This window comes from Bufo bufo, chromosome 1 (assembly GCF_905171765.1).
Source record: "Bufo bufo chromosome 1, aBufBuf1.1, whole genome shotgun sequence".
NCBI classification, from domain to species: domain Eukaryota; kingdom Metazoa; phylum Chordata; class Amphibia; order Anura; family Bufonidae; genus Bufo; species Bufo bufo.
In genome coordinates this window covers 108,625,234-108,637,691 of record NC_053389.1, presented here as the reverse complement: position 1 = coordinate 108,637,691, position 12,458 = coordinate 108,625,234, and the positions used below count along the sequence as shown (strand labels likewise).

Below are 12,458 nucleotides of genomic sequence, written 5' to 3'. Positions count from 1 at the left end.
GTGCGTCTTCATAACTGTATCATAGGATCTCCTGGATTTATACCTATCTCAAGGTCTATCATGGTTACGTCTTCATTCTTGGAATGTTTTGGGAGGAACCCACCCCAACGCCATCGATCAAACTTTTCCTTTCAGTCACACGCCCATGCAAGGAGATCTACGCAGAGAGGTCATTTTTGTCTGCCTTGGCCCCTGGTACCTGTTCGTTGTTATCCAGAAGCTCCGCCACGAGTGTGTCACTGTAGGTATAACCTGGACCTTTGGTGACCTGTAGTGAGTGGAGTAACGATGCTTTGCTGTCTTAGGCTACGTCTACACGACGACATTTGTCGCTCAACAGATAGGGCACAACTACACTGCAACACTTGTAGCGCAACATTTTGTTGCACTAATGTCGCGTGACAATTTTTATAATGGCAGTCTATGGTGTCGCACTGCAACATGCAACATGCTGCGACTGCGACGCAACAGTCGCAGAAAAATCCATCTCGAATGGATTTCCTGCGACTGTTGCGTCGCAGTCGCAGCATGTTGCATGTTGCAGTGCGACACCATAGACTGCCATTATAAAAATTGTCGCGCGACATTAGTGCAACAAAATGTCGCGCGACAAATGTCATCGTGTAGACGTAGCCTTAATCTTCATTGGTTACTCAAGTGAATGTTCTGAGTAAGGCCTTCTTAAAATGGAAGACCTTGACATACAATAGCTCAACTTTATCGCGCATCCAAAAACCTATGGGGTCAGTCTTCATTTCACAAAATTGGGTGAATGTGTAAAAAATGCTTACTCCCCTGTGGATCCAGAACTGTTTAGGAATAGCACACATAAAGCCTTAAAGGGGTTGTCCGGCCTCTAACAAAATTAAATCATTGCTGGAATGTGTGTACACATGTTTGACTTAGGGCTCATGCACACGGCCGTTGTTAAACAGCGGCTCGGATGCGGACCCATTAACTTCAATGGGGCCGCAAAAGATGCAGACAGCACTCCGTGTGCTGTCCGCATCCGTTGCTCCGTTTCGTGGCCCCGCAAAAAAACCCAAACATGTCCTATTCTTGTCCGCGCTTTGCGGACAAGAATAGGCAGTTATATGTAAAGGCTGTCCGTGCCGTTCCGCAAATTGCAGAATGCGCACGGACGCCATCCATGATTTGCGGTCGTGTGCATGCGGCCTTACACTGCTCAATAGTCCGCTATGAATGCTTGTTGCCAATAACAGGCCCATGTAAATGTGCTGCCAATCACCCGATGAACGAACGAGCCAAGATCTCGTTCATCAGGTGGAACCATCATTTCTGGGCAGCAGATTGCACTGTGTGAACAGAGATCTGCTACCCAGAAACAATGAATTTGTATGAGGATGAGCGATAGCAGTAGCCATTGCTTGTCTCCTATACAGGGGGTTGTTACATATAAATGCAGCTCTTTACCTCCACTGCCGAGTAGGCAATTATCGGGAAGGAATGGTCCCTCCCTGATAACTGCCTGCTAGTTTGCTGGGTCTAAATACGCCTTAACACAAAAAAAAGGAAAAACACCAACTTCTTCTGAGCAGCTCCAGTGCAGAGGACCCATCTCTGCTGTTACTAGTCCCCTGTGGACATCTTCTCTGTCATCACATGCACAGCTGCAGCCATTCACTGGTCTCAGTTGTTGTTTTTTTACTGCACACAATTTCCGATCATTATTTAATTGTGAGTTAGGGGCTGGACAACCCTTTTAAAGGGATCTCTGCTTTAGAGAAATCACCTAAAATAAACTGATGAGATTGCTCTGCTACCAGGACCCAGCAGGGGTGGACTGCCCATAGACCCTACAGGGAAATTTCCCGGAGGCCGATGCCATGTGCCTGCCGGCTGTGTACATAACTATTTGATGCACTCAGCATTAATTCTAGAAGCATTAGGTACTTGCGGCCATAGATGCCCTCCTGAATACAACTGTATTATTGCCACCCTCAGGATAGTGATACAGTTCAATACTGCTGCGAGGGTGGCAGTATTATATGCTGCACTGTGGTATTTGGTATTGCTGGGTCTGTATCTTGGGCTGCACTACGGTATTACTGCTCCTCCTACTTCTGTTATTCTTGTCTACTTGTGTTGGCCCACCGTCAATTTGAAACCACCTACAACATAGGGCCACTTTTAGTTTCCAGTCTTGGAGATCAGATGTGATCTTCAGGGAAACGTAACAGAAAGTGTTCAGGTATCCTGCAGCGCCACCACAGGAGATATCAAGCATTACATGGTGCCCTTGCAAATCAGTGGGCTATCCATGCTATGCATGAAGATGGTGAGTCCTCCAAAGAGAGACGCTGTTTGTAGCTGTTCTTCACTCTGGCTAATACATAAATGTCCTAAATAGGGAGACCCTTTATTAAAGATTTGAAAATGGATTTTCAAAAAAAGGCAACCCCTTTAAAGTGAATGTATTTCTGGCTTGTGAACCCTTATCAGTGCAGGATATAGAAGCCATGGCTTTCATGGTTGTCATTGTGACCACTAATATGATGCAGTAGACACTGTGTGCACCAGCTACTGGATTCCCAATTTCTCTAACACACTGGGTTACTTATAGGTTATGTCATTTAAAGGGATTTTAACATCCTATAAAGCAACATCTATCTAGGACAGGGGTTAGCAATCTCTGGCACTCCAGCTGCTGTGAAACTACAACTCCCAGCATGGTCACTTCTGTGGGAATTCAGAGAACAGCAAGTGTGCATGATGGGAGATGTAGTTTCACAACACCTGGGTTGCTGACCCCTGATCTAGGACATGCCATCACATTATGATCAATGGGGATCTAAATTTTGGGATCCTAGCAGTCCTGGAGAAAGAAGGGCCTATGTCCTCTACATAGTTTTTCCCTGGCTACCCCATGGCCAGCATCATCACAGAGCAGGGAAATGCTAGAGGACCATGTCGTTTTAAACCAGCACTGTGCCCCTAAACTCTCAGAATCAGCCTTTCCATAAGACTAGGGCTCTAAGACTCTAGGATATCTAGTGAATTCTTCACATCTTCAAACCCTCTGATAAGAATCTCTAGTGCTTGTAATGAAAGTGATCGCAGCGCTGGGGTCACCAGATGACCTTTGAAAGTTTCTTGTTCCAGGAGGCTGACTGTGAACTTTTATAGAGTAGATTTCACGCTAATGTTTTATCATATTTCATCTCAGATTACTTTACTGTATATATACAGTCATTATTCTCCACCACTTGAAATGTTAAGTCACTGGGGAGATTTACTACAAATGTGCCTGAATTCTGGGTAAAAAGGGTTTTCCTGGCATTTTGTGTAACTAACCTGCGGAGGGAAACTCTTTTACATAGTACTTACCCATCCTTGCCCCTCCCATGCCGCTGCCTCTGCTGCAGGTTCTTCTGCCCAGGTCCTGACTGGATGTGGCCCTTTCTTTAGCTTTTCAGCTGCATTATAAAGAGCTTTGCTTAACAGAAAGGGAAATGGCTTAAATGCGGCAATTTGTACCAGAAATTGTGTCAACATTTTGGAGCATTTTTATAGTAAAACTAAGCAAACAAATAATTGGTTTAAAGTTAGGCTAGTCAGTCTAAAGATCTGACAGATGCATCATCCAGCATCAACCACTGTGATAAATTTGGTGCAGACTAAGTTTACACTGTCTTACCAGACAATGTTAGTAAATCTGCTCCAGATGTCTTTAGCTTAAAGGAGTTGTCCATCTTCTGGGGCCTTTCAGTCAGACCTGCGGAGAGAAGCATACTTATGTGCTCCCTGCTGGGTTCTGACTCATTTGGTTCCCCACTGCTGCCCTATGGTCCCACTTGTCAATATTCAATTTGAAGGGGGTCATGTGTACTGCTGTAGCCAGTGACTGGCCACATCGGTGACATGTCCCACATGTGCCATGTCAATAGGTCACGTGACATATGGGGGACACATCAACGCTGCAGACAGGGATTGGTTGCGGCAGTACACTTAACCCCCATCAAAACCAGATATTGACCAGAGCATGGCAGTGGTAGCAGGGCACCCTAGGAGCTGGAACCCGGTGGCAGGGAGCAGGTAAGTGAGGTGTAGGTAATGCTGTGCGTAAATTTCGTTATGTGAACAGCTTGGCATATGTGCCGGGAGAGCTCCTGAACATAGCTATAGGCCCTCATTTACCGTGATGGAGACCAAAAGAGTGTCCATCGTAGTGGTGGTATGTGTCAGCATGCCTTATTAATACTGTATAGGAAAACACGGCAGACTGCACTTTCCAACACAGTGATTCACAGAGTTTTCACCTTCTGAATGTCAACAAGAATTGTTCTTATTTGCTGACATCAAGCAGCGTCCTTAAAATGGTGAAAACAAATGGGAAACCCCTTTATGTTCTTGGTTGGATGAGGGCAATAATATAGAACTTACTGAATTATATTAGAAAAGTTTTACCTTTTGTGTCCCATCAAAGAAAAAATTATCTGTGTGTATTGTATTATATATCAGTAGTGGTTTTCAGCTCATGGCTCTTCAGTTGTTGTATAACGACAACTCACAGTATGAAACCTCCATGAGCTGGGATTTGGAGTTCATCAAAGAACTTGAAGAGCCAAGGATTGTAGACCACTGTTAGGCCTCATTCACAAGTCTGTGTCCATGATGACATCCATGGTTCATCCATGAAGGATCCGTGTTTGGACCATGTGTTTTTTTTTGCCCTCCGTGTGTCATCCATATTCCACGGGCACTGCTAGGCTTAAAATTAGTTTCTAGAGCATCTTCTACCAATGGGCTGTAAAAACCACAGACCAAACACAGATCCGTGTTGTGTCCATTGTTTTAACTGACCCATAGACTGTAATGTGCATGAGGGATCTGTAATCACGAACAAAATAGGGCATGCCTCCATGGTGTCATGGGTCCGTGGAAAACCATTGATGTGTGAATACAATGGGTACTTGAATGGTCTGTGGAGAATACAGATAACATACATCCGTGATGTATGATAGAGGCTTTAAACTGGGCCTACAAAGATAAAAGTCTCCCAAACCTGACAATTATGGTGGGATCAGCCAACATTCTCATGTGTATGGTGACCTCCCGACTCTCCAACAATGGCAGATGGTCCCATAAAAGATAGGTGGCAGCAGCTTACCCCCTTCTTCCTTTTGACATAATTATGCATGTTTATGATAAAGTTACAAGAATTAACTAGCGTCCAAAATGAGCATTCAGTGGACAGCTATCTAATGTGTCTGACCAGCTTTTAAGCACCCATACGCTTTATTGTATTGTTGGCCAAACCCACCCAGAATGACGAGTTCAGCTGACAGTCTAATGTGTATGGGGTGTTTCTGACATTCCCCCGAAAGATGATGTTGAAGGAGAAAAGGATCACTCAAAATGAATATTCTCGTGACAATCCTTTTGTTCTGGAAGATAAGCTTCCACTCCAGAAGTGTCATTCTCTTCTGTTCTCATTGACAACACAACTAGGTTGATAGCTGAACAGTCATCTGTTGAACACATGCCACAGACACGACCACATTTTGGTGGATCCAGCAAAAACGCTGGTGTGAAACCATCCTAAATTGATCATCCGACGATTCATTGAACTTTCATGAACTTTAGACTAATGTATATGGTACCTTTGGTATTCTTATGTCATCTGCAACAACACACCAGGCACAAGAAGCATAACCTTCATAAACTCCTCTAGGTTGCTGCTTTGCCCCCATTCTTCAGATACTGATTTATGTTGAGGTAAAGAAACTGAATCCGGGCGTGAAGATAAAGAGCGTAGAGAGCAGATTAGATTGTGTTTTGTTTTAGAGCTGTTTTCCATCTGTGTTTGAAAGTCATTTTGTCTAGAAAACTCAAATTTGCACCCAGGGTTGGATCTGAAGATAAAGCTTCACCCTAAGCCGATTACACGCTGAGCCTTGGTGTGGTATAAAATTTCTCGAGAAACTTATAAGGAACCGATGTGGTTACGTGTTTACCTCTACACAATATGCCTTGTCAAGAGATAGGACGGAAAGCCGAAACATGATGATTTGTAGACTATTATGTAGACAAAACTGGTGCACGCTGCAGTTTTTGGAATGTTGCTTCAGGCAGTGATCAGCTATAATTAGGGCTTCATCATTATATCACAATTCAGTGGAACACCTCCACGACAAAACCTGGCCAGTGAATGTCATTGAAGAGGGATGAATCCCAGTCCCATAAATGATCTGGGTCTTATGCACTGGTAATAGATGATCGGTGCCCTTACACTGCCTACACAGTTTGTCACGTAGCCCTCCGTTTACCCAAAAAATATGCATTGTGGTTCAGAGCAGCAGCTCCATCTCTTCTACTGCTCTGCCTATTTCAGCTTTGTAGTTTTGACATTATACTTCTGAACCAGGAAGCTCTTGAAGAGCAATTCTATAGGTAGAAGAACATAGAAAATCATGTAGCTGGCCATATTGTTCCTGCTTAACTGTCTATCTGCCTGCACTTGGATGTAAGACCAGAACCCAGAGTTCTACTGGACTTACACCACTATAGATCCCTATGGTTCGTAACTACTATGAGAACTGTAAGGCTAGTTTCACATCTGCGGCAGCAATTCCGGCAGAGAACAGCCTGCCAGAGTTCTCCAGATCTGGCACTGCTGAATGCAACTGGAATGCCCGCCGGCCCCATTAACTATAATGGGGTCCGGTGGAGATCCAGCCGCAATCCGGCAAAATGCAGAGAATAGGCCAGACAGAAACCGCTGCACTCTGCAGTTTGTGTTCGGCCAATTCCCGGCATTCTTTGCCAGAACTGGCGTCCGGATCACACTGCCGCAGATGTGAAAATACCCTAAGAACAGGGACAGGGGTGATAAACAAAGGATGGGACCCCCATCTAGTGTTAATCTAGTAGCCAGCAGTCCTGACTTTGAATGGACAATTCCGCAAATCGACCTGCAAAGGGGAAGTGGCTTATGCAAGCCCTTCCCGAAAATTGGAGTTTTTTGGGGGCCTTCTTATAGGGATGAGCGTATTGTCTTGGTACTATATGGCAGTATTATGTAAGCTGAAATTAAAAGAAAAACGTGAGCGGACCCTACATTTCTTTCCTATTTTCTATAAAACTGGTCCGGTATGAAGGCCGCTGTATTGCAAACTAGATCTAACCAAAAAAAGAGGCTAGCTATACGGATGTACAAACAAGTTGACTGGAGAGAATGATTCCTCTGTCTCCTTGGTATGTACAGTATAACAGTACAGTATAACCAGAGCCTAGTTTCTGTATGACAGCAAGCAGGGGTAGGTGAAGTTCTGTAGGCGCTAGGTTACAGGTATGAGTTAGATCATGTTCCTTCATCTTCATCAGTCAGGGCAACTCACTTCAAACAGCCTGGAAATGACAGCACCTATTAGACTGATTAAAGACATGACCTGTTCTCAGCTTTGTTGTCTCCTTGCGTTAGTCCCATCCATTTTTCATTCTGATTAAAGAAGATGTACGATGAGGTAGATGGTAATATTTCTTCCTCGGTCGTCACTTGTAGTTACTCTGCTAAGTGTACTCTACTTTGCACTGTTTTTGTAACTTGTACGGCACAAACTTTTACCTTTGATCGGGAACCCTGCCTTGTTATCTTCTGATGATAGCTGTCCAGGGGCCTCCTGCTCATCACATTGTTTATTTTCCATGACAGTTCCAAGAATCAATGGGCACCCCAAAGTGGAGCGCATGCGGGAGACTGGAGGATATGACAGCACGTCCACCGTGATGAGCAGTGAGCTGGAGTCCAGCAGTTTTGTTGACTCTGATGAAGACAACACTAGCAGGTAGGTACCAGTTTTGTTAGCTTGTCACCTCATTCCATATTTATTTTGACAATGTTTTGTATTAGTTTTAGGACCAAAATATGTCCGTGTTTTAGGACTCTTAGGGTGCCTTCAGACAGCACAGATTTTGTTGCAGAAATTTTCTGCAACTGAGCATCAGTTCTATTCATTTGAATGAGGTTATTTTGGCGGCAAGCACATGGATTTCTGCAAGCCCCATTAAGGTGAATGGAGTTGATTTTTCAGTCACAGAAAATTTCTGCAACAATATCTACTGCGTGTGAAGGCACCTTTAGGTGTTAATAATGTGCCAGTTTTCTAGGGCTCTTAGATGTAAGTGTGCCAATGTTCTAGAAGTCTGAGACATCAGTTTGCCAGTGTTCTAGAAGTCTTGGAGATCAGTGTGCCAGTGTTCTAGAAGTCTTGGAGATCAGTGTGCCAGTGTTCTAGAAGTCTTGGAGATCAGTGTGCCAGTGTTCTACAAGTCTTGGAGATCAGTGTGCCAGTGTTCTACAAGTCTTGGAGATCAGTGTGCCAGTGTTCTACAAGTCTTGGAGATCAGTGTGCCAGTGTTCTACAAGTCTTGGAGATCAGTGTGCCAGTGTTCTACAAGTCTTGGAGATCAGTGTGCCAGTGTTCTACAAGTCTTGGAGATCAGTGTGCCAGTGTTCTACAAGTCTTGGAGATCAGTGTGCCAGTGTTCTACAAGTCTTGGAGATCAGTGTGCCAGTGTTCTACAAGTCTTGGAGATCAGTGTGCCAGTGTTCTACAAGTCTTGGAGATCAGTGTGCCAATGTTCTACAAGTCTTGGAGATCAGTGTGCCAATGTTCTACAAGTCTTGTTGATCAGTGTGCCAGTGTTCTACAAGTCTTGGAGATCAGTGTGCCAATGTTCTAGAAGTCTTGGAGATCAGTGTGCCAATGTTCTACAAGTCTTGGAGATCAGTGTGCCAATGTTCTACAAGTCTTGTTGATCAGTGTGCCAGTGTTCTACAAGTCTTGGAGATCAGTGTGCCAATGTTCTAGAAGTCTTGGAGATCAGTGTGCCAATGTTCTACAAGTCTTGGAGATCAGTGTGCTAGAAGTCTTGGAGATCAGTGTGCTAGAAGTCTTGGAGATCAGCGTGCCAATGTTCTACAAGTCTTGGAGATCAGTGTACTAGTCTTCTAGAAGTCTTGGAGATTAGTGTGCCAGTATTTTAGAAGTTTCAGTTTGTCAGTTTGTTAGATTTCTATGACTCTCTCTGTATCTTTTCTAGGGCCACAGGTATCAGTTTGCTTAATGTTGAGTATTTTGCCGATTTCAGTATGACAATATGTTAGAAACCCATTGTTAATGTGTTGTGTGCAGTGCTATTCATAGGTAGGTCACTGTATGATCATGTGGGGTTACTGATGTAATTTGCGTGTAGGTGTATTTGGCTTTGACAGACTGTTGTAGGACACAATATCTTAAGGGTCAGTTTACATATTGCAGTAAAAAACTGTAACATAAACTGCATAGTAAAACCACATTTTTACCATATTTACCTTGGTTTTGTAACATGGTAGTTTTAAACCCATTTTCTTAAGGTGAAACACATTTATTTTATATATTATCACATTACTAAATTGTGACAATTGCCATAAAAGTGAAGGAATTTATTTTTCTGCCTCTGTTTTGGTGTAATTCCAGCTTATGTATTCTGGAATATGGAGTGGTGGAACCCTTAGGGTGTGTTTACATGCGGCATATTAATTGCAGAAATTTCTGTGACTGTAAGGCCAAGTTCAAACTTCAGTTATGGCCTCATGCACACGACCGTATTTTGTTTCCTTGTCCGTTCCGGTTTTCTTGCGGATAGGATGCGGAACTATTCATTTCAATGGGTCCGCAAAAAATGCGGACAGCACACCATGTGCTGTCCGCATCAGTATGTCCGTTCCGTAGCCCCGCAAAAAAAATTGTGCATGTCCTATTTTTTTCTACTTTGCGGACAAGGATAGGCATTATTACAATGGATCCGCAAAAATAACGGATCCGCAAAAAAAAATAACGGATGCCATACGGACGTCACCCTTTTTATTTTGCGGACCGCAAAACACATACGGTCGTGTGCATGTAGCCTATCTGGTCAGTTATTTCCATCAGTTATTGGGAGCCAAAACCAGGTGTGAGTCAAAAGCAGAGAACAGGTGCAGATCTTTCCATTATACCTTATCTCTGAAGGCTTCACTAATGGTTTTGGCTCACAATAACTGCTGGAAGTAACTGATCAAATAACTGAAGGGCTCGTGCACACCTGGGTCTGCAATATATGGGCCCTAGCCGGTTTTGCGCCGCATCACAGATGTGGCCCCATTAATTTGAATGGGTCCACAATCCGGAAGGTTCAGTGCGTAACGGTGTCACGGAACCTCCACAGAAGCACTACAGAGTGCTCCCGTGGGGTTTCTCTCTGTGCCTCAGCACCTCAAAAATGTAGTGCATGCACTACTTTTTTGCAATGCGGACGGATCATGGACCCATTCAAGTTGAATGTGTCTGGTTCCGTCTGCGGAATCTACACGGATGTTGCCCGTGCATTGGGGGCTGCAACGGCTGAGCAACCTAATAGTTTTTTCTATAACATGGATATGTATTTCATCAAGAACCATTCAGATGAGTGGGACATTTATAGAAATGTCAGCAACAAATCTGAAAACACTTTTAGGCCTCTTTCACACTACCGGGTTTTTTTTCCGTTTTGCAGTCCGTTTTTTGCGGTCCGTATACGGAACCATTCATTTCAATGGTTACGCAAAAAAAACGGAATGTGTTCCGTATGCATTCCGTTTCCGTATTTCCGTTTTTCCGTTCCGTTGAAAGATAGAACATGTCCTATATTTGGCCGCAAATCACGTTCCGTGGCTCCATTCAATTCAATGGGTCCGCAAAAAAAACTGAACACATACGGAAATGCATCCGTATGTCTTCCGTTTCCGTTCCGTTTTTTTCTGAACCATCTATGGAAAATGTTATGCCCAGCCCAATTTTCTCTATGTAATTACTGTATACTGTATATGCCATACGGAAAAACGGAACGGAAAGACGGAACAGAAATGGAAACACAACGAAAACAAAAAAACGGAACAACGGATCCGTTAAAAACGGAACGCAAAACACTGAAATTGACATACTGTAGTGTGAAAGAGGCCTTAGGCTGGGACTACACATGTCATACAGCCAAAAACTGCAGCATTGTGATGCCATGGAGGAAGACTACATGACTGCTTTGGGCCTGTGGGAACAGTATTGGGCTGGTGTTCCTTGGGCACTTCATGCACACGACCGTTCCGTTTTTTGTGGTCCGCAAATTGTGGATCCGCAAAACACGGAAGCCGCCCGTGTGCCTTCCGCAATTTGCGGAACGGAACAGGTGGCCCATTTTAGAAATGCCTATTCTTGTCTGCAAAACGGACAAGAATAGGACATGTTATTTTTTTTTTTTGCGGGGCTACGTAACGGAGCAACGGATGCGGACAGCACACGGAGTGCTGTCCGCATCTTTTGCGGCCCCAATGAATTGAATGGGTCTGCACCCAAGCCGCAAAAACTGCGGCTCGGATGCGGACCAGAACAACGGTCGAGTGCATGAGGCCTAAGGTCCCTATCAGTATGTCTTTGGCATGTAGGAGGAAACTGGATTACCCAGAAGAAACCCATGCAAACATGGGGAGAACATACAAACTCCATGCAGATGTTGTCCTTGGTCAGATTCTAACCTAGGACCCCAGTGCTGCAAGACACCAGTGCTAACCACCGAGCCACCGTGCTGCCCAATTATGAAACACAAACATAAAAGGTGGATAAAGTGGGTGAGATGCAGCATTTTTTTTCAGTAGGTAGTGAGGGGAGGAGGCCATATTAAAGTTTTGCTATGGCGCCCTATAATATCTGCGTACACCCCTGGCTATTGTACTGTACATCGCAGCATAATGAACGTAAATGGGGGGGTGTTAATACCCACAAGGTGCCATGCCTGCGACCAGATGGTTACATGAATCTTGCAGGATTTGGATTACCGGCGACTTTTGGATTGTGGCAACTTGCAGGTTGTAATGCAGCGCTATTCTCTTTCTAGTTGTGATACTGCAGCGCTGCAGTCAAGGTCAAGGTGTAGCCCCAGCCTAAGGCCTCATGCACACAACTGTATTTTTGGTCTGTGTCCGATCTGCATTTTTTGTGGATCACCCACAGACCTTTCATTTCTGTGGGTCCCCCAAAAAAAAAAAAACAGCACACAGATGTCACAATTGTTACTTGTAGAGCAGAAGACATGATGTTGAGGTGTCTTTAGGAGAACAACTCAGGTCAACATTTGCTTCAGTGTTCAGATTCTGGACCTTGTTAGGTCTGTGTACTGGTTGAAAACACAAAAATAAAATGTTATCATATGCTAAAGATGTATTTTATTTTATATCCTATTCCTTGTGTCATTATCTACGCCTGACAGAAAGGAAGAACAAGCCATCAAAACAAGCCAAAACTTGATAAGATTTCACCAAGCAGTTAGCCTCTACTTGCTATGATGGCTGTGGTCAAGGTGTGTCTCCTCTCCGGCAGATGCCTCCCTGTCATCACATCTCTTCTTCCCATTACTTAGTATCCAGAGATCAAGACACCTTCCCC

The 12,458-nt window shown here is 44.1% G+C and overlaps 1 protein-coding gene across 4 annotated transcripts in view; it reads left to right on the top strand.

Annotated features, from left to right (window-relative positions):
- DVL1 (dishevelled segment polarity protein 1) overlaps positions 1-12,458 on the top strand; it is a 231,790-nt gene that overhangs the window by 152,981 nt on the left and 66,351 nt on the right. For all 4 annotated transcript variants that reach the window (XM_040427805.1, XM_040427815.1, XM_040427832.1 and 1 more), the window contains one exon: positions 7,676-7,808. In XM_040427805.1, the coding sequence (XP_040283739.1) occupies positions 7,676-7,808 (133 nt within the window). The remainder of the gene's footprint in view (positions 1-7,675; positions 7,809-12,458) is intronic.